The sequence below is a fragment of the Myiozetetes cayanensis genome, unplaced genomic scaffold (genome assembly GCF_022539395.1).
Source record: "Myiozetetes cayanensis isolate MyiCay16 unplaced genomic scaffold, myiCay2020 scf12, whole genome shotgun sequence".
NCBI lineage: Eukaryota > Metazoa > Chordata > Aves > Passeriformes > Tyrannidae > Myiozetetes > Myiozetetes cayanensis.
This window is the reverse complement of record NW_026086826.1, coordinates 12,679,114-12,705,937: the sequence shown is the minus strand read 5'-3', so window position 1 is coordinate 12,705,937 and position 26,824 is coordinate 12,679,114. Positions and strand designations below refer to the sequence as shown.

Genomic DNA, 26,824 nt, shown 5'->3' with positions numbered 1-26,824 from the left:
CAGGGTCATGCTTTCATTTATTCACTTCATATAAAAATCTCTTAAGAATGCATCTGAACACAATATATAATACTATAACATACATTGTGTGAAACTTTTGGAAACAATAAAATAACCACCTGGAACAATGCAGTGTTCAACAGACAAACAAACCCATTGATCATGCACAACTGTGCTATTGTCATTAACTAGTTAGTCACAAGTTGGACCAAAAAGCTTGAAACATATTTTACAAACTGAGATTGACACCGCTCACGATGCCGGACAAGCTTTGTCAGAGGAAGTTTCACAGCACAATTATTACATCAGTTCACATTTTTGTCATAGAAATTCACATTGGGTTGTTCAGAAATTGGAACGTGACATTTAAAAGCCGGCCCGTTCTCAGGGGGGTTTCTTTGTTCGCTTTCCCCTCTCTCTGTTAACTCCCAACTGCCCTGGGGTCTGGTGTCACCCCCTCCCACGGGCGGCTGCCACCCGAATGCCCTTCCTGGGTTGCGTCTGTCTCTCCAGCTATGTTCAGGTTCTTGTACTTTATGCAATACAAAAGGTTACAAGAAAAAAAGGCAACTCTTATTCCGAGTTTTCTACACCGTTAACATCGCCGCCGACAGGCAATGCTAATTCATATAAATTAATAACTTACAAAACATTACAGTATATACATTACGTAATAAATACACTGTTATAAACAGTAATGGAGGTGTTAGAGCTCGAGGCAGTGCAGGAGGAGGATGGTGGGCCTAAACCTAGGAAACGTGGACGAGAGGCGAGAGAAACACAAATATCCGAGCGTGCAAATTCCAAGGAGCTGCCGAGGGGGAACGTGTGTCACACACTGCCTTACTCATGTACGTACTGCACTGTGCCATGGAAACAACCTGTCCTCTGTCCTGCTCACCACAAAACCAAACCCTGTGAGGAAAAAATACTGTTGTTCCAAGCAAGAGAACAGAGATGGTGCACGATGGCATGAAGTGACTTAAAACGGGTCACCAGGGGTATTAAGAAGACGATTAAAGGTGCAGTAATGCAAACCAGAGGGTTTCCCCTTCTGTTTAGTCTGTCAAAGTGATTAACTGCAATAAAGTGACAGGTATTGCCCATGAAAAAAAGGAAGACTGCTTCTTGTAACAGGAAGAATCAAAAAAGTATCCATCAATTCTGAAACACTTTGTGTCGCTTTTGAATACTAAACTCCGTGTATTTAATTAAGAGACTCTTGAAAAGACATGAAAGTGTTTACAAAGAAGGCACACAGGTCTGCAGACAGGTGGTTGGGTGGACAGGTTTTATATGGAGAGTTATTAATCAGTAGTTTCTATCAGTCTAACTGGTATAAATTCCAAAACTAACAGTATAAAATCTCTCAGTTATGTGTCATTGACGCCTCAGTCCCGACCCAAGCCAGCTCCAGGACAACACGATGCTCTTGGCTGACAAGGCTCAAACCACAACGTAAATCACCTGGTAATTTCCTGAGCAATCATTCACTACACGATCTTTAACCCTGACTCCAATCTCAAGTAGCTGGGAAGGTCTTTCAGCCACTGTGGGACAGAGGCCTCAGACCCCGCTGCAGGCTGTCCGTGAGACTGCTTGCATGCTCCTTAAGTGTTAAAATCCACTCACATGGGTCCAGGACATTATGTGTCGACAGGAGACGTGTCTTCTGTCACAATCTCTATGTTTGCCTCCCTCTGGGGCTCCTCCTCCCCCGGCTCGGCCACGCAGAGTGTCTGTGTATTGCTGAAGTAGCCGATGCTCTCGCCGTCCTTCTCCGGCCCGTCCGAGTCCTCCTCCTCCAGCGTCAGTTCAAACTGGAACTTCTCCATGAGGCCCTGGCAGTCCTGGCCCCGCTCCTCCAGGGGAGGGGACGGGCTCTGAGGTATCATGCTCTGGTACCAGTTCCTGTTGTCCTCCAGCGTGTCCAGGATGTCCTGGGCATCGGGCTGCACCAGGTCAGCCCACGTCTCCCAGAGTGGATGGACGATGTAGTCAATGAATCCCACCTGGGAACACAGGAACACTCATACTTAGGGGAAGAGAATGACTAGGAGAAGGTGTGGGTCTAAAAAGTTCAATTTATGGTAATACCAGCTTTTTACAAGCAAAATCCCCACCCCAGAGCAAGTCCCCAAACCAGCACAGCATAATTATGGACAAAATCATCTGATACCCAGAATTCCACCTACAACCTTGGGTTAGGTTGCTGTCCAGAATCAAACCTTGGATTAAAATTTAACTAACAGCAGGAGCCAACAGGAAATTCAAGATATAGAACTGCCAATTCCATCCCTGGCAGCAAGTGGGATTTTAAATATCCCTGCTCCTCTCAGATAGAATTCCCTGGTGACCGGGGACAAGGCTGGTGCATTTATGGCCACTGTGCCCTTATCCCAGGGTACACACTTGGCTGAGAGCTGGGAATACACCAGTGCTCCCAAGGCAAGCAGCCATCCCAAGACCCAATGTCCCTGCCTTATGGACTGCAGTTCAAGCTTTAGGTGTACTTTACTACAGTGTCTGGTTTGTGCCTGTTCTGAACCGTTTAATGCTCCTGCAGCTTTAAACATTTCAGTTTTTCTCCTCCAGTCTGCCAGAACAGCCACTGTGTTTCTCTGCAGAGCTGGCCCAGCTAGAGACTCTCTTTCCTTTCATTTTGTTTTGGAAAGAGCCCAGAAAGCAGGTCAGCTCATCCCAAGAATCCTCCTCCTGCATGAAGAGGACAGGCCTGCCTCCCCTGGAGTGACGTGTCAGCGATGGAAAGAGTGAGGGCTGTGGCTGAGTCTGTCAGTCCTTCCGCCGGCGTAAGCTCTGAGCTAAATCATCCTTCAATTGTCTGACTAAGAGAGGACGTACGTCCAGGATGGAGAAAACTGAATGGCCATAAAGAGGATTGAAATTCTTCCCTCTTGGCAGAATGTGTCACTTCTCCTCGCTCTGCTGGACAAGGTTTCTGTGCAGCAGGAAAATGGCTCTCCGAGGAGCCAGCCCCAACGTGCAGATGTTTGCTTTGGAAATCACACATGGCTCCTTCAGACACAACAGGATGTCAATAGAACCATTAACATTCAATTGTAACATACAGTTGAGGCAGCTCAAACAAAAAGGTGATGAAAATTTCCTGCAGCACATGTTCCGGAGCACTTTTAAAGGGAAAAAAAAAAGGATTCTGTATGGTCGGCTCACGGCTTTGCTGCCACCCAAAATGCTCAAGGGCTCTACAGCAGCAATGGGTAAAGATCAGCACTCATTAATAGGATCACTGTTTCTTTAAAAACATCCCAGGTCATGGTGAAACTGGAATAACATGGAATAACCACATGGCTCAGCATTGATCCTAAAATATTTTGATGTAAAGAGGTGACATCTCAAGCTCTGCAGTACTCGCATACTCTTTTCCAGTCAACTCCTTCTCTCCCTCCAGCATGGACATTGCCACCTCCCTTTTTCCTCTGAGATTTCCATGAGGGCCATTCTGTGCAATTCCTGTGCTTTTTGCATAGCAAAAAGGCCATTTTGAAGCCTCTGTGAAGTGCATATGTGAAACAAATATTGCATTGGAGCTCACATGCGGAGCACATGGGCATTTTCTGGCCAAGCCTGGCTGAAGGATTCATTTCTTGTTAGGTTAACAAATAAGACAGATTTTTCCAACAAAATCACCACGCGGTTGAGTGAATAATTTTGAAACCACTTGGCTTAGCCTGAGAGGACATTTGGAAATAATTATCATCAATTCTGTTACTTATTCAAGCCGAAAAACCTCAATGATGACTTGCTCTAGTCATTCAAAAACAACAACCAAGACACCATTATATAAAAGTTGGAATATGTTTAGGCAAACATAAATTACTGGTTTCATTACAGACTATCTGGGTGAAATTTTATGGCCTGTACTACAAAGGTCAGAACAAAATCTGAGCTTGAAACCATTTAATTATGAATCAGAACAAGGGATGAGCCGGTTCACCTCAAAAAATGGGGCAAATCCAGCTCCTTTTAAGGTTTGTATTGACATAAATGAATATTTCTGTGACTTCACCCTGCACACAGCAGTTCCATCAGTCCTCTAACTTCACCAGATAGATCATGCACTACAAAACTGTCCTGAATATTGTCTAGTGTCCTGAAGTGGAACTCAGCTGGGAAAAGCTCCTTACCCTGCAGTTCAATGGGGCTGGCACTGCTATAAATGTCCAGCCCAGGGTACAATGTCAGTACGTTTAGGAGGTGCTAATTAACAGAGGGTGTGAAAGCAGGAAAGACCTGGCAGGAGGATGGGGAGAGCAGAATTGCACTTTTCAAGCCTGGGGAACAAAGGGAAACCAACTCCTCCTGGAAACTGGGACACAAACAGGGCAAGATGAACACGCGTTTGGAAATGAGGAGACGCCGAGGGGCACAGAGAGGAGCCTGAGCAGCCTCATCAGTCTGTGTGAGCTCCAGGCACAGCTGGACGTCAGGGTCGATCAGAACCAACCCTCTGAACAGTTGGCTCATTGCCTAATTGTGCTGGGGAAAGCAGATGAATTTTGTCTCTGCTTTAAAACTCCAAGCTCAGGCAGTACGAACTGCAGCTCAGGGCCAATTACCTGTGATTTCTCCACCGAGGCAGTGTGTTTGTCACACATCGGGCTGATTTCCATTCCTCTTTCTCTCTCCTTGTCTCCCTGCTGGAAGAACTCCTCCATGATCCTGTCTGTCCACTGCCGGTACAGCTCCAAAGACTTTGTGGGATTACTCAGGTCCGCACAATGTACCATATTTCGGAGAACCTGCAATTACGTTAAACAGAAAACTCATAAAATCAAATGGAAAAAGGAGACGGTTTCAATCTGTATCTGCTCGCTTATTGCAGAACATCTGACCACAAGACTCCTTGATTATGAAACAGTCCATAAAAATATTAACATTGTTCCATCATACCACGCTAAAGACGTGGACCTGTTGGAGCGAGTCCAGAGGAGGCCACAGAGATGCTCCAAGGGCTGGAGCCCCTCTGCTCTGGAGACAGGCTGGGAGAGCTGAGGGTGTTCACCTGGAGAAGAGAAGGCTCCAGGGACAACTTAGAGCCCCTTCCAGTGCCTAAAGGGGTTCCAAGAGAGCTGGAGAGGGACTTGGGACAAGGGCCTGGAGGGACAGGACAAGGGGGAATGGCTTCCCACTGCCAGAGGACTAGGGTTAGATGGGATATTGGAAAGGAATTGTTCCCTGTGAGGGTGGTGAGGCCCTGGCACAGGTTGCCCAGAAAAGCTGTGGTTGCCCCATTTCTGGAAGTGTCCAAGGCCAGGCTGGATGGGGCCTGGAGCAACCTGGGATAGTGGAAGGTGTCCCTGCCTGTGGCAGGGGTTGGACTAAATTAGCTTTAAAGTCACACCCAGCCCAAACCAGCCTGTGATTCTCTGATTCTATATATCCACAGATGAGCCCAGCTGCCACAGTCCCTTCGGAGGCAACACATGCTCTCTGGTGTTCAGACATCTCAAGACTTACATGGGGTGCAGTTGTGACAATGTTAATGACATCACACAGGTTTGTTTTTGAATGCAGGTGCTTCCCACCATTCAAAATCCATTTCCACGCTCTCATGGAAGTAGGTTAAATGCTCCTACTTTATTAAATGAGTAATATCCCTTCCAGACACACACAAGATGTGCCTGACTAACTGGCCAGAAGGACTGAGACAGCAGCAAAGTGACTTGTCTTAACATCAGCAGTCTTAAATAAAAACTGAAGGAGTTTTCCCATGAGCCTGTTCTTAAGAAGTTGGTCATCAAAGTGCAGAGCAGATCAGAATGTATCTTGTCCTGCTCACTCTGTAACCCTGTTCCAGCACTGCTTCGTCATTTCTGTAAATCAAGAATTACACGATATAGGGAATAGACTGCTCATCACTACTTTCAGCTCACTGTGAGTTGCTTCTAAGTCTGGAGCCATAAATTAAAATTCTTGCAATGCTATAGCAGAAGACACAAATGGGAGAAAGCAGCACGGAAATTTGGGGGCCCTCAAAAATTCAGCCTTATGGACTAACCTCAGAAGAACATGCATATTTGAACTCAGATGCTCTTAGTGTTACAAAACCCATAATCCCCTTCACCTGAAATACATGGGACCACCTTGCAGCCATTCTTATTACAGAAGAATATGCGTGCTGAACATTTAGGTCAGTACCTTCTATATATGTTCAATTTAATATAATAAAACATAATAAAAATGGTAACGTGGTTTCTTCATCCTGAACAAAATACACAAAATCCAGGAAATTTGGCTGCCATACCTGTATTCTGTCAGTGTAGTTGTCCAGAAGGAGAACTCCTGAACTGGTCACCTTCTTAGTTTCCACCATAGTCTTCAGATCAGCTAACAGACTCATATGCTTGGACATATCAGTGGCCAACACCTTGACAGAAGGGGAAAAAACAGGATGTCAGTAGGGGCAGCCACACAAAGAAGCCAGTTTTTGGGTTAGGTAGAGGAGCAGAGCGTGCACAGCTCATACCATGTCAATCACCATCTTCCTGAGTGTCTGACGCTGCTTCTTGGTCAGGTTTTGGAAGATGTCACAGTGCTCCTCCTGAAGCAGTTTGAAACCCACAGCAAGGTGGTGGTTCTCCAGGACAGATTCATCATTGTACATCAGGGCCAGCTCGGAATCTAGCAAAGGAACACAGATATGTGACTCCAGCATGTGAAATGGGTGACTTCAAACAGCAAACACTTGTCCTGGGCACTGAAATGTTTTATCTGGGAGCAATAAATCAGGGAGGGTTTCCTTGCCTGGGGAGGTTGTGGATGTGCCATCCCTGGAAATGTTCAAGGCCAGGTTGGACAGGGCTTGGAACAACTTGGGATAGTGGGAGGTATCCCTGCCCATGGCAGGCAATGGAAGGAAATGATTCCAGGATTCTGTGATTGTTTTTTGCTCTAGGAGTGACAAGAGCCTGTGGTTTGATAACCCCAGCATGTATGTTTATAGTACAAATAGCCTTTGCTCAGTCTTAGTGAACAAAATAATACTCAGTTGACTTAGTTACGGCTTCAGAGTCACTGACAACAGAATCCTGCATACACTCTTTCCAAAACAGAACAATACCCATATTTTGGAATCAAAATACACGCTCAGCCTGTCGCAGAACACAATATGAGCCACAATATTTAGCTTTATGGTTGTCAATAGCAATAGCATTATTTCTCTTATATTAATGGTAAAATTTGCACTCGGGACTGGAAGAATTATTACATGTTAGCAAGTAGTAATATTCACAAGGGTACTTTACAAATTGCACTACAATAGCTCCCTTTGTCAGGAATTTCATTTTAATTATTTCTTCATTTCCAAATGTCTCCCTCATTTACTGCACAATATTTTGAGAAGGCAATTCAGTCTGCAAGTCATCATTTATGTAATGGAAAAAGCATTTCCACTAGTTTCCAAATTTGTGGATGAAGTTATGATTGTATTCCAAACAAAACTCACTTGTATTAATAAGAAATTGATTGGAGACCCCGGGGTGATCCACATCATGAATTGCAGCTGCAAAAATCGCAGCAAGGATTTCCAAATCCGTGAAGACAGCCTACAAAGGAAGGAAGGAATTTGTCAAAGAGGTCCTTAGGTTTTATCCCCCAACAGTTTGGGAGGCTGATTTAGAGAAACAAATTGTGCTTTTTAAAATTAGTTTTCTGAGGACAAGCCACTGACTCATAAGAAAGGTCTACAAGCAGCTTGTGCTCCTGAAGATGAAACAGCGATTTCAGGCAGAGCTGCTGCTGAAATTTCTTAATCACAGAAGCACAGGATATACTGAGGTGAAAGGGACCCACAGGATCATTGAGTCCAACCCTTAGCTCTGCACAGGCCCATCCCCAAGAGTCACACCAGGTGCCCCAGAGGATCATCCAAACACTCCTGAGCTCTGGCAGCCTTGGTGCTGTGACCACTGCCCTGGGGAGCCTGTTCAGTGCCCAACCACCCTCTGGGGGAAGAACCTTTTCCTGAGATCCAACCTAACCCTGCCCTGACACAACTTTAGGCCATTCCCTTGGGTCCTGTTCTTGGTCCTCAAAGAGAAGAGATCAGTGTCTGAAGGAGTCCCTGCCAGCAAACTGAGCCCTCAGAAGAGCAGGAAGTGCCCATCCCACCTTCAAACACAACCCTGCCCAACACAACTCGGCTCAAACAAGGTAACTCACATCCAGGGCAGGGGTAGAGAGCAGAACATGGGTGGACTGGGCAACATCAGCAGCGTGGAGGCTGTTGTGGTAGGCCACGTCCGAGTGGTAGTGATCTTCCAGTGTCATCATGTACGTCACGAACGTGTCCGAGGAGATCTTGAATGTTTTCAGGAGATCTCGCTCCTGTGTAATAAAAGATACAAACATACAGGCATGTATCAGGTAAGGAGGTCATGCTGGAGAAGACAACAAATCAGAAAGCAATAAGAAATTAAAATAGTGCCATAAAAGAATGGCAAATGTGGGCAGGAAGTGACAAACCTGGAATATGGCGTACATGATGCAGGTGAGGGGCCTGTTGTGGGAATACCTGGCCACGTTAAATATGTTCAGACCCCATTTATTCAGATCTTCCAGTTCCTTTTGAGAGGACAAAAAGAGAATGGTTACATTACTTTTCCAGACAATTTGGCTTTTCTCACTTGCACTACATCTTCTGGTGTGAAGAAGTTCTATCTTGGAACTTCCCCTAAAGTTCCAAAATATGCAAATTTAATAATTATTTTAATTATGTAAGTGCATGAATATGTGTATTTAATATAGTACAGGAACACAGAGTAACTGCGAAGGGCTGATTTTCTGTTTCATAATTGCTCTCCTCAGCCTTCATCACTTTTCTTCTTATTATTTTAGGGATAATTACAAGTATTTATAAACATAGAATATACTGTTAGGGCCTGCTGCCATTAATTACAACATTTGTAATGGCCACATCACTGCAGGATTACTGATTACAGTTTTAACAAGGGGGGCATCCATTCATCCAGTCCTTTCCCAGCTTCCAAGTTCCCCCCTGAATGGCAAGAATCTGTCATACCTTGGCCAGATGATCTTCCTTTTCTGTTTTCACACCAAACCGTGAAATGCTGGTATTATTTAAGCTTGAACTATGCATTAATTTTTTCACTCCACTGATCTGTGTCATGAGCTGCTGTTTTTTCTTCTTCTCTCTGTCTTTCTGGGTGGGAGAAGGAATCTCCACATCGTTCTGCTTGTCTGTAACAAATCAAGGTGAAATGAGTCAACACTTTTTGCAGAACAAGCACCGATCCCACCCCCCAAAATCAACCCTTAGAGCTCACTAAGTGGCTCTGCACACCAGCTCAAACCCACGTGCTCCTGCTGGGGGTCTTCTTGTATTTTGGGACCCAAAACCCAAAGCAAAACAGTGACACAACCTCTGGTTCCCCTCTGAAAGACTGAACCTGCCACTGAGCCCTGCTGGGACACCCAGTGTGATTTATGGGGTGTCCTGTGCAGGGCCAGGAGTTGGACTCAATGATCCTGATGGGTCCCTTCCATCTTGGCATATTCTATGATTGTTTAAGACCAGACTGCTTTCCTTGTAGCCATTTTCATGGTGCATGGCTTGGGGACACAGCACATGTCCAGGAATGTGTCTCTGTGTGTGGATGTGGCACTAGGGGACATGGGTCAGTGGTGGCCTTGGCAGTGCTGGGAATTGTTAGACTTAATGGTCTAAGAAGGCTTTCCAACCTAAATGGTTCTGTGGTTCTCCATGCCTGAGGGGCATCACGTTCTGTTCATGGCTAAATCCCAATTAATTTTTATTACCTATTGTAAGGAAAATATATGTATCCCAACAACACATTTTTCCTCATTAAAGTTTAAAAGTTTGTATTTTCCCATTCCTTACATTGGTAGTTACTGGGTCAACATCCCCTGCTCTTAGAACATTAATCCAGTAACAAATTGGTGACACTGATTTATTAAAGGTTTGTCCTTTACAAATATGTGGAGAATAACATAAAAGTACAGGTCATATTCTGCTTGCCATTCTCAGAGACAATAACAATATTAGTCCACATGAAATAGGCACAAACTTGGCTGTGGAGATGTGTTTAATAAATAAATAAGTAAATATCTTCAATTATGTTAATTATTGCCCTTACAGCTGATTTATTTGCTGCATTAAAGTGGAGATAAGAGTGGCTCATTACTTCCATACAAATAATTTTTCAGGGACTTGTAGAAAAGGCTACAATAATCTCTGCACCTTTGCATCCCTGAGGACCTTCAGAGGGACAAGGCCTGTAGGCATTAGTTACTTTTGCCTCGGCTTAATTAAAACCCTCTGAAATCAGAACTATCAGTGTGTCTGCAGCACTGCAATTAAGAAAGAAGCCATCATTCACAGCAACAGCCTGGCTGACATCAGTGGGTGTTTCCCTTGTGTGTTTTTGCTGAACCACTGAAGGACTTTCCTCTACATAATCTCCTTAGCAATGACTAACATTAAGGCAGTGTAAAATGGACATTCTTGGACAGAAATCTCTGATTTGTTAAATCAAGTTTCCCCAGTGGTGGCAGCAACACCCCTCAGCCCTTAGGTAGAACTTGTCCCAAAAGGGCACCATGATCTTCCCTGTTTATGTGATGGGGCCAATGATAAAACCACTGTTTGTCATCTTTGACCTTGACATGGATCAAAAGCTGCGCCCAATGACTGCAGGACTGGACCCTCTGCAGAGGACATCAGTTCTTGGTGCCTTCTCAGCTCATTTAACCATGGAATCACAGAACAGTTTGAGTTGGGAGGGACCTTGAAGGTCACCCAGATCCATCCCCTGTCACAACAGGCAGGGACACCTTCCACTATCCCAGGTTGCTCCAAGCCCCATCCAACCTGGCCTTGGACACTTCCAGGGATGGGGCAGCCACAGCTTCTCTGGGCAACCTGTGCCAGGGCCTCCCCACCCTCACAGGGAAGAATTTCTTCCCCAGTATCTCATCTAACCCTGCCCTCTGGGAGTGGGAAGCCATTCCCCCTTGTCCTGTCACTGCAGGCTCTAATAAAATTAAGAGATTGAATAAAGTCACATAATCTGATTTTCATATCTGTAAGTAAGCCCAATCCAACAAATGCTGCTTGGAGATAAATGAATGTCCTACCCACATATTTCTTTTTTTTGTTTGTTCAACCTCCTCAGCTGTAGACTCCTGTTATTTTGTGTGTTCATTTAATTTCAAACCAAATTTTAGGGGGGAAAAAGTAATTAATAAAAAATGTAACAGCATGACTTCCTGAAATAGCTTGATGATTCTTTTAAAAGCTTTACTCTTTTTTTTTTTTTAATGTGAACAATCAGGCTGCAATCTGGCCCAGTCTGGAGAGCCTGCACCACTCAGCACCACCACGGCCCTGAGTGGCTGAGTGGCCTCACACTGCCACAAAATATAGGGACATCACTGTCACTGAGGACAGGAGGAGCAGCAGAACAGGAATGAACAGACCATTGTCCAGACCTGCAACGGGAAATGCAGTTGCCTGACCCAGCCTGACTATGGGAATAGAAAGAATTGAAAAGACATGGACCTGTTAGAACAGGTCCAGAGGAAGCCACAGAGCTGCTCCAAGGGCTGGAGCCCCTCTGCTCTGGAGACAGGCTGGGAGAGCTGGGGGTATTCACCTTGAGAGGAGAAGGCTCCAGGGACAACTTAGAGCCCTGCCAGTGCCTAAAGGGGCTCCAAGAGAGCTGGAGAGGGACTTGGGACAAGGGCCTGGAGGGACAGGACACAGGGAATGGCTTCCCACTGCCAGAGGACAGGGATAGATGGGATAGTGGGAAGAAATTGTTCCCTGTGAGGGTGGGGAGGCCCTGGCACAGGCTGCCCAGAGAAGCTGTGGCTGCCCCATCCCTGGGAGTGTCCAAGGCCAGTTTGGATGGGGCTTGGAGCAACCTGGGATAGTGGAAGGTGTCCCTGCCCATGGCAGAGGGTGGAACTGAATCGCCTTTAAAGTCATTCCCAAGCCAAACCAGTCTGAGGTTCCATGATTCCATGAATAACACAACCCCCTTAGCACCAGCAGCAGCTCCAGCTAATCAGTCCCTGCTGAATTACAGACTTCCCTGACTTTAGTGTATGTGTGGTTTATTTTTGGTGGCCACATATGCTATTCCAGCTGTGGCCCATCCTGTTCCACAGACTTGTGTCTACTGGGAAGAGCTGATGACCAGCCAGCTCCCTGAACATGCCACTGTGGCCATGCTGTGTATCCCAGGCTCTCCCAGCAGTGGCTGCTGGCTGGCAGCTGGACAGCCTTGCTCCTAATTCCTTGTTTTAATTCATATTCTGGATGTCACGGTTAAGCTGAGCACTAAGACAGGGTCATTGGATCCCACAAAGCAGCTCCAGACTTCCATGGATTATTAATGATGTGATGTGTCCTAAATGCAGACAGCAGTTGCAGTTGCAACTGGCCATTGGAATCACTTTAAAATCCCTTAATGGAAATAATTGTGTGTCATGCAGTGAATGCATTCAGGGTCATCTTAACCCCAGGGCACGATTCTCCACGAGCTCCAGTATCCCAAATTTCTCATTGTTTGGAGCTGCTGAACTCAGAGATATGTATGAGGGTACTTTGCTACATATCATTTATATGCAAATGGTCACAAACTCTAAAGCTGCTTCCACAGAAAATTCTATTTCTCATAATAAATATACTTGTTGACACAGAGGATTCATTCATGTCAGTAGTGCTGTGAGCTCCAGCAAAACTAATGAAATGCAAAATATTCTCTTTAGTCTTTATTCTGGCTTTTGGTGCAAAATGAGCAAATTCACACAAAGTAATATATAAAATGTCTGGGCTGAGTCTAATCTGAACCCTGTCTCTGAAAGGGAAGATGCAGCTGAAGGAGGCAGCAGTTGCAAGTTGGGCTTGTGTGACTTTGTCCTTTATATAAGGTCAACACAAAAATCAAGAATTGCATAAGGCAGCTACCAACAGCCTCATTCAATCTGCCCAGCAAAATCCAATGGTTTAGAGAAGTAATTCCTCTGTGGATAGACTTACTCAAACACTATCATTTTCCTCCCCATATCCATTTGAAAGTGAAAACCCCAACATATTTCAGTAATGCTCTGTCCCAAAGGAAAGCTGGGCACAAGCAGTGATTAGGCTGCCATTAATCCTTCTCTGAGTCACCCAAAAGCTTGGGATGTGATTCCTTACCCAGGAAAGTGTTGGAAATGTACTCAGACACCTGGTTGCCGGAGCGGCTCATCTCGGAGAGGTGTGTCAGCTCCCGGTTCAGCATCCTCTTGAACTGGGAGGGGAAGAGCACAGACAAAGATGGCATTTTTCTGAATCCTTTCCCAAATCAATCCGGTGTTAGCACAGGCAAGTCCACAAATGAGATGTTAAAAGCAAAATTCTGGGGATATTTGGAATGGAGCCGGAGCCATGGTTCGGTTTCATTTAGATACTGTTCAGCATCACCATGACTAGATATTTCTTTTCAGTCCACTAAACTACACAATTAATTTCCTCCAAAGATGCACATTAGTTGTTACTGTCACAAATGAGGAAATAACGTTTCAGGTAATTGCTCTGAAAGCTCAAATTCTTGCCTAGGTTAGAATTCCCCATCTTATAACCTTCTCCTGCTCTGGATTTTTAAAGTTTTCTCCATTTTGTATTATGCAAGGAAAAGACAACTGCATATCCAGAGGAGAAATATGCCATAAATCTGAAGATCTGCTCAGCTCATTACAGTAAAATGAAGGATTCGGACATTATTCCCCCACATATACATGCTATGATCCTCCTGATTTTATAATCAAACATTTTCATTGCTGCATCATTTTATCCTGCAACACTGAATTCCCAAAGGGATAAAAAAATTCCATACATGTACTCTGCATGCACACTACACGCATGTCTAGCTCTTGCCAAAATACATATAAATAACCATTTAAAAAGCATTTTTTTCCTGATGGAGGTTTTATCCAAGCAACACAGCACAAAACAAACCAGCCATTAACAATCCTCCAGGAATTACACCCACCTTAATATAACCCCAAGATACAGATAACAAATAGTTTGCTTCAGGCATTTTGGAAAACTCCTCGCTACCGTCCACAAATCCTCCCAGAGAAATCGTCGGTCAGACAGGAGAGCTCCTTGGGAACACGGACACCCCCTTCCCCAGTCCAGGAAAAAAATCAGCGTTCAGCAAAGCCAGCGATCCCCCAAAGCCCGGCAGCTGCTAATCCCAGACAAAGCCAAGCCTGGCATCGCATCCTTGCCGAGCCTGCCCGTGGGTGGATGTGCTCGCAGGAGAGAGGAATGAAATCAGGGATTGCACAAAGGAGCGAGGACCGATCCAAGCGGATTCAGCCGGATGGCTGGAAGCACTGGGGAATTGGGAATCGTCCCGGTTGCTCGGTTGGCTGAAGGGGGTCCCCACTCCACATTAGGCTCGCTCAGCTGAACACCATGCCAGAAAAATGATGCTGCTTTCAGAGGGGCTGCCAGCTTTAGTAACAGCCATCTTTTTAAGGGAGATTAAAATGGAGGAAGCTCGGGGAATATTTAAATAAGGCAAAAGTAGGCAGCAATCTCTTCTCCATTCCTGCTTTGTTTAATCCTCATCCTTACAGAGACTGTGATTTTCAAAGCAGGTATATATATGGAATTTTAAAAGCATCGTTTTCACATATTCAGTAGGATAATTTTTTTTCTCCTATGTGGTAAAGGGCAAAATGTAGCAATGTAGCAAAATGTACCCTGACAAACTGGAAATATCTTCCAGGTAAGAGGTATAAACTAATAATAACCTTAAATCTGTAACAAATGCAATTCATAAATTCTTCCTCACAAGAATGTGTTCTTGTAAGTGTCCCTGCCCATGGCAGGGGGGTGGAACGAGATGAGCTTTAAAGTCTCCTCCAACCCCAACCATTCTATGATTCACAATCTGAATTTCAAGACTGAATGATTTCTACAATTTTAATTTCAAACTGAAAAGCACTCCCTTTATTAGGAAGCTGGAGCTGTCCTTTTAGCATGGAATCAAAAGAAAAGCCCATTGTGCTGTGTGTGTGACACAGCCCCCAGCACGGGATCACCGGGATGTGCAGCTCCCCCGCTGTTCCAGGACGTCCTTGGTGATTGCTGCCTGTAACACCCCACACAGCAGTGCCCAGGATTCCCAGAATAAAAGGGCCATCTTTGCTCTGAGATCTTTTCCTTTCTCTAGCCACCTTCACTGTTACCAGCCTGGCTTGGCAGGATGGCACGAGGCTTCCTCACATGCTGTGGGACACACAGGGCATGGGGGCAGCCTGCACCCCTGGTCCCTGCTCCCTACTTGCCCAGGCTGGACAAGACATGGCTCCAGAATATCCAGATGGGACTCCAGCTCAGCCTTCAGTTACAAGAAGCACATGGAGCAAAGGAAGCTGTGACCCACCTTCTTCTCTCCTTGAATTCATTATTTATCAGAGGTGGGAAGCTGATGGTACCTCCCTCTTACCCTGTGGCTGTCTGTGCAGACCAAAGATGGGGTGCTACCTGCCAGGGACACTGCCACCACCATCCCTGCTCCCTCCTCTCAGGAAATTTTCCCCATTTTCCTATTAGGAAAAAATTCTTCCCTGTGAGGGTGGGGAGGCCCTACCACAAGTTGTCCAGAAGAGCTGTGGCTGACCCATCCCTGGGAGTGTCCAAGGCCAGGATGGATGGGGCTTGGAGCAACCTGGGATAGTGGAAAGTGTCCCTGCCCACAGCAAGGGGGTTGGAACTGGATGATCTCCAAGGTCCCCTTCCAACTCAAACTCAAAAATTCTGTGATTCCATGATTCTCTTGCAGCATTCTCTGCCTTGCCCTGCCATCATAGAATCATGGAATGATTGGGATTGGGAGGGACCTTAAAGCCTATCTCATTCCACTGCCTGCCCCCTGGTTGCTCCAAGCCCTGTCCAACCTGGCCTTGGACACTTCCAGGGATGGGGCAGCCACAGCTTCTCTGGGCAACCTGTGCCAGGGCCTCCCCACTCTCACAGCCAAGAATTCCTTCCCAATCTGTAATCCAAACCTACTCTCAATGTCACACAGCGAGGCCTCACTCTGCAGGTTACTCAAACAGCTTAAATACTGTCTCATGTGATACAGGAAGGAAGAAGATGTATGTGAAGGTGGATATCTCATGGGATATGGGCAGCAGGAGGATGTGAAGGATGCTGGCTGCCCAGGAGGACATTCCACAGCACTGGGCCACGGGTTTTGGCTCACAGAGTCTCCTCTACACTCCATGCCAACCAAGAGGGACAAAAACTCTTTTGAAACTCCCAAGAGGAGCCTTAGTGCTGGAGCATGAGTGGCAGCAAGGATGAAAACCAAGGCAGAGAAAGGCCATGGAAGGGGAGGAGAGCTCTGACCCCATCACTCCTTACAGTGACGTATTTTCACTGGTCACAAGCAGCAGCCAGTGACACGTGAGCACTCCTACAGCCTGACAGCCAAGCATGTGCTGAAAACTCTCTGGATCGAGGCCTTTATCTTTTCAAGGAAAACACCATCATCAGATGATCACACAAATGACTTTTAAGCACAGCTGAATCAGTTGGGTTTTCTATACAATCACTCCTTTCAGTTAAACGATCCCAAGTGATGGACAAACATCTGATAAAAATGCCTTTACCTCACGACTGGCTCCATAAAGCACAAAGGGCAGCTGCTCCCTTTTCACAGCAGCACAGAGCAATTAAATGGTCTGTACAAGGTCACCCAAGCCATCTGCAGCAGAGATGAGGACAGATAAACAACCTCAGGATCCTCATATCCGATCTGTAAAAGGGAATCTGTCCCACACAGCTCCTCCAACAGCCTTAATCTCCTTCACTTTTCCAGACTTTGAATCAGCAACCTTTTATAAACACAGGCAGCAGAATCACAGCACTGCTAGAAGGACTATCAGGGCCAAACCCAGCTGAGACACCCACGGAGCTGTGGGGATTCCCACAGGATTTGCAAAGATTATTATGATTTGCCACCCGAACGATGCTGGCACCTAAGCAAGATTTACTTAATAACATGATGCCCTTTCAGAAACATACAGTCCAGCATGGACCAAGGCATGCTGGCTGTCTTCACTGCTCATGGGGTGTATTTGGGATTTTTCCTGAGCTACCCTCGATGTCAGGATGCCCTGGGAAGTGCTCTGCCACTTGCCTGCAGGGAGCAAGCAGGTTGCTGCCTCTGCAGGGATCAATGGCTGATGTCATGAGCAAACCTCTGTAACGATCAGGTCCTTAAATTGATGCGACAGCAAAGGGTAAAACAAACAGATTGCAGGTAGTGATGAGAAAACGCCAACTGCACCATGCCAGGCAAACACAGGGATGGGGCTTCAGAGAGCTCCTTCTCTCCCCTCATAATTATGGTCATGCCCATCGTCAACATGGGCAATTACGGTAACACCCGTCAGGAGCACGTGGGCCTGTGCTGTGATTTTCATTATTAATAATCATCTCAGTGCCTCTTCCAAAGGAATTTAGCACTGATAGCCTTGCTGCACAGATGGGAACTGAGGCACATGCACACACAAGGGTGGACACAGGAGGGAATGACTCAAGGGTATTTCCCTTAAAAAGAATTAAAACTGGGAAAAGAGCTCAGTGCTCCCTTCCCTCTACACCAAACTCCGACCACAGGACCATCCAATTAACACAATCAGCTGATGAGAAGAGTGCAGATAATGGAAATAAGATGAAGCCCAACTGCAATTTTCCATATCCAAAGGCATATGGCAGTACAGCTGACCTTCCCCAGCGAGTCACCACACTCTGGAACCATCTGGAGGGTTGTGTGAGAAACAGCCACGGCATTGCGTGGAGCTTTCCTGTTTTGCATGCTCTGAAGTAACTGCAGAAGTCATCTGCACCAAATTAAGTCTACCAGAATTGAATCATTCTTTGATTACCAGCAGTGACCCTATCCCATGCATCCTCTGGTTGAGGGAATCACAGTTTCTTTCCAGCTTTCCAGTCGTGCGTGCGGGCGGTAATTTCCTTGATTACCATTGGGAAAGTTCACTCACAGTTCCCCTCCTGCCTGCCCACACCAAACCCTCGCTGCTTAGGGATTTTCTCCACCAGAAGTTGCAATATGTGCTTTTACTCCTTCACTGCAGTGTGGGGCAGAAGAAGAAACTTTGGCCTAATTTAAGATAGAATTTGCCAGATGTAGGAGCCCAACTGCATTGGGAGGGCTCTGGGGCCACCGTGTGTGATACAGGGTGACCTTACTGTGGCCTTCCAGTGCCTAAAGGGGTTGCAAGAGATGTGTAGAGGAACTCTGGACAAAGGCCTGGAGGGACAGGACAGGGATGAATGGCTTCCCACTGCCAGAGGTCAGGGTTAGATGGGACATTGGGAAGGAATTGTTGACTTTGTGGCTGGCGAGGCCCTGGCACAGGTTGCCCAGAGAAGCTGTGGCTGCCCCATCCCCGGAAGTGTCCAAGGCCAGGTTGGACAGGGCTTGGAGCAACCTGGGATAGTGGAAGTTGTCCCTGCCCATGGCAGGGAGTGGAATGGGATGGGCCTTAAGGTCCTTTCCAACTCAAACCATTCCATGATTCTTTGGTATGACTCAGATGGGAATGGGGAAATGTCCCTGGTGCTTCAGTATGGAAATTCCCACCCTTCTGGCTCTTTATGGAAGGAACAACTCTATTTCTCTCTTAGGGAAAGCCATGAAGAAGGACACACAGTTCTTCACCTTTTCAGTCCTGCACTGGCTCCAGTGATAAATCCTGCTGTTATTCCTGTTCCTATTCCCCTTTGGAGTACAGCAGCAGAGGTGTTCCTGGTGCATCACAGGCATTATAAAGACAGGAGGATGTTATCTGCTGCTGATGTAAATCCTTTGAAGTCAATTTATACCAGCTGGGGTTCCCTGAGGCCAAGAGTCCTTATGCAAAGAGGCTGCTTAAAAAAGTTTTAGTCATTTGCAGGAGCTGAGGGCAATTCCAAGATAAAAGAGCTGCTCAGATGCTGTAGGGCTCTGTCCTGGAGTACCTATGGAGAGAGGGGTCCCACCCCACACTTTGATGGAGGAATCTCAGTGCAGATCTCCAGTGTGTTAAAGTGTTTATAAACTCTCTTCCCGGCGACCCACCCTTCTGACGCAAACGTTACATCCCTCGCTCCTCCACCGCTCCTAGAAATCCCCAGAACAAAAGGATTTGTGGTACAAGGGTTACTTTCGCCTTTGATTCCACGCAGAGGCAGCTGGGCTGAATCCTCCTCACTTAATTACCCGGGTAAATTACTGCAGGTCCAGAGGCGCAATTAAACTTTGGTGCAACTCCATTTAACAGCTCTTCTCCTGGGAATAGCTGGATGCCCAGCTCTGGGAGCTGGAAAGAGCTGACGCTCACCTGCCCGTGTGACAGAGCGGGAACGAGAGTCCCGTCGGAAATTATTTACACACAGGAGGAAAATTACTCATCCATGTGTATGGCAACCAGGTCAGACAACCAGTGTGTAATGCTTCTGTCTGGACCTCTGGGTGCTCAGAGGGGATGGATGGGACACTTCTACTGCAGATTTTTTAAAAAATGGGATTAATATCATCCCTGTTCTTGAGAAGCTTGAAGCTTGTTATACCCAGCCCTCTTGTCCTGACAGATTTCATTCCTCTATTGCACAGAGACTGAACCCTTAAACACACCAAACTCCTGGATTTTGGAAGTATGGAGCAGTTCTTTTGTTGTTTCTTGGCAGGTTTGCAAGTCAAGAGTTAAAATTCTTTAATTTGTAGGAGCAGTAACCCTGCTTATCTGTGTTTTCCTGCTCTTACATCACTTACAGAAAGGACCGTGTCAAACAAATTTGCAGCGGTCCTTGTTACTTCACAATTCCTATCGATTTTCCTTTCTAGGCACTCACATGGAGGGTGATAGGAAGGTGTATTTAAATGCTTAAATAAAAAAAACCGAGCCCGTTTCACCCTAATCAGCACTAAAGGAAAAAGTTTTCAGCTCTATTTCAGTGCCTGAAGAAAAGTGGAATGGTTGCAGTCAACTATCAGTCATTAAAAAAAATCAAATGTTTTTGCAACTCTTTCTAGTTCTTGTTTCCTAAAACAATATCATGCTTAATGTGCTAGAAACTATTTTTAATGAGATACAAAGTACTATTTGTTTTTTGGGGTTTTTTTGTTTTCCCTTCAGCTTATTTTTTAAACCAAAAAGTAAACACACGGTTATGAAATCTCCAATTTCACATCAAAGCAGAGTTGATTTATATATATGTTCAAAGGAAGACTTTAAAGGAGCAGCATCATGACCAACTTGTTGGCCTGATGTTATTAGAATAATTTAAAAATCCACAATGTAAATGTTGATAAATAAATAGCATGTTGCCATAAATCAGCATGTGGCTGCTCATGAAAGCAATAACATATATCTGATGTAGACAGAACAATATTCAGATTTTACCCGTGAAGTTTAGCATTTCTGAGAGCAGCAGAACCTCCCTTGGGTGGGACGGATTTACGCAACACAGGGCTTAAAAAAGTGATGAATTGGAACCTGAAGCGGAGTGTGCCTTTCCAGCTCATTTCCAGCCAAATGAGACTTGAAATATGCAAATTGCATTCGAATGCCGGAAAGGAAAAACTCCCTATAGGATCCTGCCCAAGGAAAGCACTGTGGATTAGCGCTGCTCCGAAACCATACTGAATTTCTTCATTTCAAAGCAGGCTCGGGGCATGTTACTCACTTGCTGGGAACGGGTAAGGCAGAGGAAAAACCCCTCCACCCGCTGCGGGGGAATGGGTAAGGTCATGGAGAAACCACCCCCTTTGCTTTCCTGAAAATGAATGTGTCATGTGTTTATAAGGTGTGCCTGCCTGGGTTTGTGTTGGCACACGGAGAAATGCCTGCAGGGTCAAATCTGCTTGCCGCCTCCTCCGGCGGGCAGTCCCGCAGCAGCTCCGGCTCAGGAATGCCAGCCTCGGTGTATCCAACACCATGGATGCACCTGGGATCCAACAGACCTTGGCTTACATTTACATTTGGGATCCAACAGACCCTGGGTTAGATTTACATTTGGATTGATATGATATACCAGGACTGGGAGAGTTTAAGATTTCACAGAAACCCAGGATGGTTTGGATTGGCAGGGGACCTCGAAGAACGTCTCATTCCAGTCCCCTGCCACGGGTAGGGACAACCTTCCACTAGACCAGCTTGCTTCGAGCCCCATCCAACACTTATTTCTCCCAGTGTGATGTGACAAAGCACACACTGTGTGTCTCCTTGGGTGAGGTTTGGTCCAGCCTGAAGCTTGAACTGAAGCTTTGGGTTTCTTTGGAAGAAGCTTGTGTTGATTTCTGCATCATCCAAAATGCTCTACCTACATGAAGACTAGGTCTTTTCTAGCCAATTAATATAGACTTAATTAATATCTGGAGTCTACATCTCGTCTTACTGAATTTTCTGTGGATTTCCTCCCCATTAATACCAAACTACACAAGGTAAGAACCACTCAGAAGCTCACAGCTCTGCAGTGGGCTGAGTGTTCATATCAGTTTCTCATCCCAGCACTGCCTTTATTCTTCACTCAAATAAGAGGTGACCAAAAAAAGCAGAAACAAGCAAAAACACTCGTCCTGCAAAATCATTTTTAGAATTTTACCAGGTGGAAAAATGTTTGTTGTGTTAGCTACAAAAGGAGAATTGGGAAGGAGAGGTGATGAGAACCAGCCTGTGCTGAAGGCAAGGAAGCACCAGCAAAATTAAAACCTACAGCAGCTTGTTTGTTGACATAAAGTTGATTAAAGAAAGACCTGATGCAGCTGACAACATCTGTGGCCTGGACAGCAGATAGTGCTGCAGGAGGCTGCAGATCTCAGACCAAAATCTTGTGTCAGTCACACCCATGCAAACCACACTGCTGAGGCCTTGAGTGCCAGAGGAAGCCAAACGACTACGTAAGGAGAGCCCACAAACCACCCAGCCACTCGCAGGGAGCAGGCAGAGCTATCCCTACTCCTCCGTGGAACCAGGAGATGTCGGATATTTGGATTAAATGACCTGGATTATAGTCTCAATCTTCAGAAAAAAAACCCAAACCAAACCAAACAAACAACAAACAACTGAGAAGGAAGAGCATTTGTCATTTAACAAGAGAGCAATGCAATTAAACACAGGATTTTGTTAATCGTATGAAGCAGCAATTTAAATTTAATTTAAATTTGAATCAAGCTCTGCAGTCATCATTTAGGCAAATCCAGCTGGGGTTTTACCTGAGTAGGAGAACAGGCTCTGGAAAATTCAAATAACTTTGTGCCCTGAGATGACTTTTCGAAGATGCCCGTGATGAAAAAACTCTGGCAACTTTTAATCGACAGAAGTCTGTTTGCTTCAGAAAACACGGGACAAAAGAGTGAGTCCTGGGAAGAAGTCACTGTAAGTCCTGGGAAGAAGTCAGTTTAAGTCTTGGCAAGAAGTCAGGATAGCTCTACAACACTGTCCCCCCCCAGATGTGGTAGCTGGTCCTGCCAAAATGAAAATGAGCCTAATCCAAGCATCAAAACCATACAGAAGGCACTAATTAATGTAAATACATTTAAATGAAAAATACTTCTCACATAGAGATAGGCAAATGCTCTGCAGAATCATTTTTGTGTGCTAAACCAGCACATCATTTAGCTGTGCTAAACCAGCAGCAAGGTGAGGCATTTCTGGTTTGTTGGCTTTAAACACTGAGCAAAGGCTTTAATCGGAAGAATCTCTCCCTCTAAAGAGCTCTGATGGTGAGTCTTCAACCCAATACGTCTCCACAACATGTCCTGCCTTTGATAACACACCGTCTTTCAATTAGGTTTCACTTAGTGCAAGTACTTGGATCACCAACTGCCCCACTGAAGGCAGTTGCTCTGTTAACTGGGTGAAAAATTAAGAGCTGGAGTCAGATTATGGAAACTGACCTAGTGAACAAAATCAGGATGAGAAGTAGGACTGCTGCAAGTATTAAACCCTGCTATGAAACCCTTCATAGCTCACCTTCACTTTAAGTGATGCTTCTCCTCTGGGATGTCACACATCTCCAGTATTCTCACTTAACTGCAGAGAGGTCCCTGCTCTGAACAGTTAGTCACTCTCTAGTCCTGCCCTCAGATCATGATTCATTTAGAACCTGCCTTTGAGCTATTATTTATTTAAGCCCCACCCTAATATGTTATAACGTAAAAGTCTGAGAATGCAGAACTCTTAAAACCTATCACATCCTAGTAAAAGCAGGATTGTTTAAAGGACATGCCAGAAGGTCCTGGGCACCGTTGTGTCCCAAAGGTTGGATGACAGCTCTCCACAAAGGCTCCTGAGAAGAGGGATTTGAACCAAATTTCTACCCCCAAAGTCTTCATCTCTGCATCAGCAGCACATATGGTGCAAGGCCGTGGGATCTCCCTCAGATGGGCTTTTCCCATACATTTACCACATCAGTCCCAGAAGATGAGAAAGCATCCACCACTCAGAGTCCCTTTGTTCTAGGAAGGTATCTCAAACAGTGGCACTGACTACTGATCCTGTACCCACACTTCCCACAGCCAACGCTGCAGATTTCCAATATTTCAAGTTTTTAAATATTTGAATCGGTTTAACTAAGATATCTGGGCACTGATAGCCCAGAGGGCTGGCAAGAGCAAAACCCTAGATTGTTAAATACATATGGCCCCAACTATCCCCACCCCACCTTTATGGCATATTTTACAGAATCATAGAATATGCTGAGTTGGAAGGGACCCATCAGGATCATCGAGTCCAACTCCTGATTTTTATGCACCTATAAGCTAACTGGTACAATCGGAATGATACACTTTAGAGGTCAAAGAGCAAAGAAGGAAGAATATGACAGATACAGAGACAGCTACCCTAGAACTCCATATATCATGATGATGAGAACTCATACAGAGGAGCTGACTCGGACCAAGCTCTTTAAATCATGAGCATCCATGAAGAGCTTTGAGGGTTTTCACAGTCTGGGTCAGAGCCAGTTCCCTCCTCACCCAGCAGGCTTCTCTGGAACCTCCTGTTCATCACTCCTGAGTGTCTCTGTGACAAACCCTGGCTCCTGCATCACTGAAGAAACGCAGTGCCCTGTCCTCGAGGACAAGGACATCCTCACCACGAATGAACCCCCATCAAACAGCACAAAGATGGAGATGACATTCCCATCCTCAGCCCTTATGAGCTCCTACCTCCTGGAGCATCCCGCTGGTGTGGTGTCCCGCTCCGCCGCCCGCAGCTGGACGTGAACGAAAGAGTTAACGGAGCGCCGACGTCAAACCGGCACGACGTGCGCGGGGCTCTGCGGGGACCGGCTCTGCGGGACCGCGGGGAGCAGTGCCAGGGGCTGCTCCAGGAGCACAGCTCTCCCAGCTTTCCAGCCCCCGCTTCCGAGCCGCGAGTGTCCCCGGGCGGGGGGAATACCGGCGTGCGGCCGGGGAACCGCGTGCGGAGCTCAGTGATTCATCCCGGCTTGTAAAAACAGGAGACGTGGAAGTCTCTTTGTTTCGCCGGCTGCTGCACCAGCGAACAGACCTCTCTTTGTGCGGCGCTCGGCTATTTTAAAGCTTATTAAACAAAGGAAGTTACAGCGAAAAGCAAGCGAAAGACTAAACAGCTCGGCACCACTTAAGGGAAACATCACGTAGGAAGGGGACGATATTGGGGGCTGACAGACTGGCAGCAGGGAGGAGGACGAGCGGGGACGTTGTGCAGCCCGGCACATACACCGCTGGCACTTGGCCCCGCGCCGCCCTCGACCTCCACCGCGGACCTCAGCAGTTTACATTAGTGTCCAGATGTTTATTTAGCCACTCTCTCCTGAAAGCGAGGTGCGGCCTTGCTCCTCTTTTTTGACCGAAATGCCCTTTGAAACACAAGCAAAACGAAATCAGTTCTGTTTATCTTAGTGGCTTCTGGTTCACGAGCTACCAAGATACAAGCGCGAAGCCCTGGCGTGCCGCTGCCCCGAGCTGCTGGCTGGACATGGCCCTCGGTGGCAAGATTAGAGTTCTGCTATCCAGCACTTGGGAGTAACAGAGATGTCTTTATAGACGAAAAAAGAGAATTTAAGGATTTACTCTGCAGTCGGTGTAGCCGCACGGACAGTGCAGGCAGGGAAGGGTCTCCCAGTGACCAGCCTGGGAAGAGAAATGGGTTTTCAAAATCAGAGACCACACAGCAGGAACTCTCATTACACCACCTCTGTCCACTTAAACCTTGAATATTCCCACAGGCCACAAATGACATTATCTGGACTTGATGGACTGCAGAAAGCTCTAAATGAGACTGGTCTAACTTAAGGAGATGGAAAGGTGCTGCTTAGTACCATTTGGGTGTATCCTGCATGGACAGGGAGGTAGCTCCTGAGAAACAATACGTTTACTCCATCCCTCAATTTTATCACATTATGACTCCGTAAAAACTTGGAGCTGGCAAGACCAGTGCTTTATCTGGGAAAGATACTTGTTCCTTCTTATAAATCAGGGGATGCACTGAGCATGTCTTCCCCCAGATCCCAAATGCTATATTAGGGAAGAGAGCTGAGTGGATCCTGCACTTCTGTCTGCAGGACAAGCGAGGCTGAGGACAGCTGCCCAATGCCAAACACAAAGTTACAGGGTAGCCACCAAGAGAGAAAATACTTCTTCCTCATCATCAAGATCTTGAGTCACAAACCCTTCTGAGACACAGCAGTTGCCTGAGCTGGGAGCTGGATAGGGCGATAAATGCAGGAATAAAATAATATATATGTTACAATAACATAAATAAGTGTGGTCTGTTTCCTCAGGCAGCACTGAGTGCCTGCAGAGCTTCTTATAGGTAATTTTGTTTCATTGCAAAGCTGCAAGGCCATATCAGCTCCCAGTAAAAGATCAGTATAACGTTAGGAAAATAAATTCCCTTTGAGTCAGTTGCAACCAGGTAATTTTGCAGGTAATTCTTTTTTCTCTACTTTAGAAAGATAGGGGCACTGTGCACGGTCAGTCCTGCAGCTGGAGCCGCGAGGGCTTGGGCTGGTTTGCAGATTAAGCACTGCTCTGGTAATGCGTCAGGACTCAGGAACACTGACAGCACTCCGGGGCACAGAGTTCCCTCTTTGCCAGCTTTCTGTTGGATCCCAGCTCATTGGGACTGCAGGTCCCGCTGTGCAAGCGGCAGTGCTCCCTCTGCTCGCACTGATGTCAGCGCAATCGGCTTGTTAGCTCGCTGGAAGATTGGCTGCTCATTTCCTCACTCCTCCTGTCATTAACTCACAGCTTAAAAAAGTATACGCACATGTTTTAACCGCTGCTTTCCGAAACCCATCAGCTCAAAGCCAGGATGCCGTCCTGCATGGCGCTTCCCCCCAGCCACCGATTCCTTTCTGCTGCAGGGCTTCTGAGAATCACCCCGCGAACACGTATGCCGAGATCCTCCCTCTCTCTCTGCTGTTGTTGCAACTCTGGATTTTCTAAACTACGTCTGTCAGGAAGGAGACAGGAAATTCGAGTCACACTTGCAACAGCTGTGCCATGCCTACTATCAGTCTCAAATGACGTAGTTTGGCTTGGGTGGCGCGGGGCCAGGAACTGGCGAGAGCGGAGGTCAGGAAGATAGGTCACTGTTTATACTGCTCCTGCACTTGGGAGCATGCCGAGGCTATTTGCTTTCTTCCTATCTATACTGTTTCTCCTTCCGTTTTTCTTTAATAATGTGGAGCCCAAGCATCCTGTTTTCAAAACATCTGACTGTTTTGCTATTTACCGGT

At 46.2% G+C, this 26,824-nt stretch overlaps 1 protein-coding gene across 5 annotated transcripts in view; it reads right to left on the bottom strand.

The window, feature by feature from the left end:
* Positions 1–26,824, bottom strand: part of PDE4B (phosphodiesterase 4B) — a 197,659-nt gene continuing 170,835 nt past the window's right edge. For 3 of the 5 annotated variants that reach the window (XM_050307439.1, XM_050307441.1, XM_050307440.1), the window contains 9 exons: positions 13,226–13,319; positions 9,062–9,240; positions 8,506–8,604; positions 8,203–8,367; positions 7,487–7,586; positions 6,509–6,663; positions 6,287–6,409; positions 4,599–4,781; positions 1–2,012 (listed from right to left, as the gene is read on the bottom strand). In XM_050307439.1, coding sequence (XP_050163396.1) covers positions 1,647–2,012; positions 4,599–4,781; positions 6,287–6,409; positions 6,509–6,663; positions 7,487–7,586; positions 8,203–8,367; positions 8,506–8,604; positions 9,062–9,240; positions 13,226–13,319 — 1,464 coding nt within the window. In that variant the 3' untranslated portion in view covers positions 1–1,646. Of the gene's footprint in view, positions 2,013–4,598; positions 4,782–6,286; positions 6,410–6,508; positions 6,664–7,486; positions 7,587–8,202; positions 8,368–8,505; positions 8,605–9,061; positions 9,241–13,225; positions 13,320–14,060; positions 14,983–26,352; positions 26,529–26,824 lie in introns of those variants that run through there. The other 2 variants (XM_050307443.1, XM_050307442.1) reach the window with 2 other exon arrangements.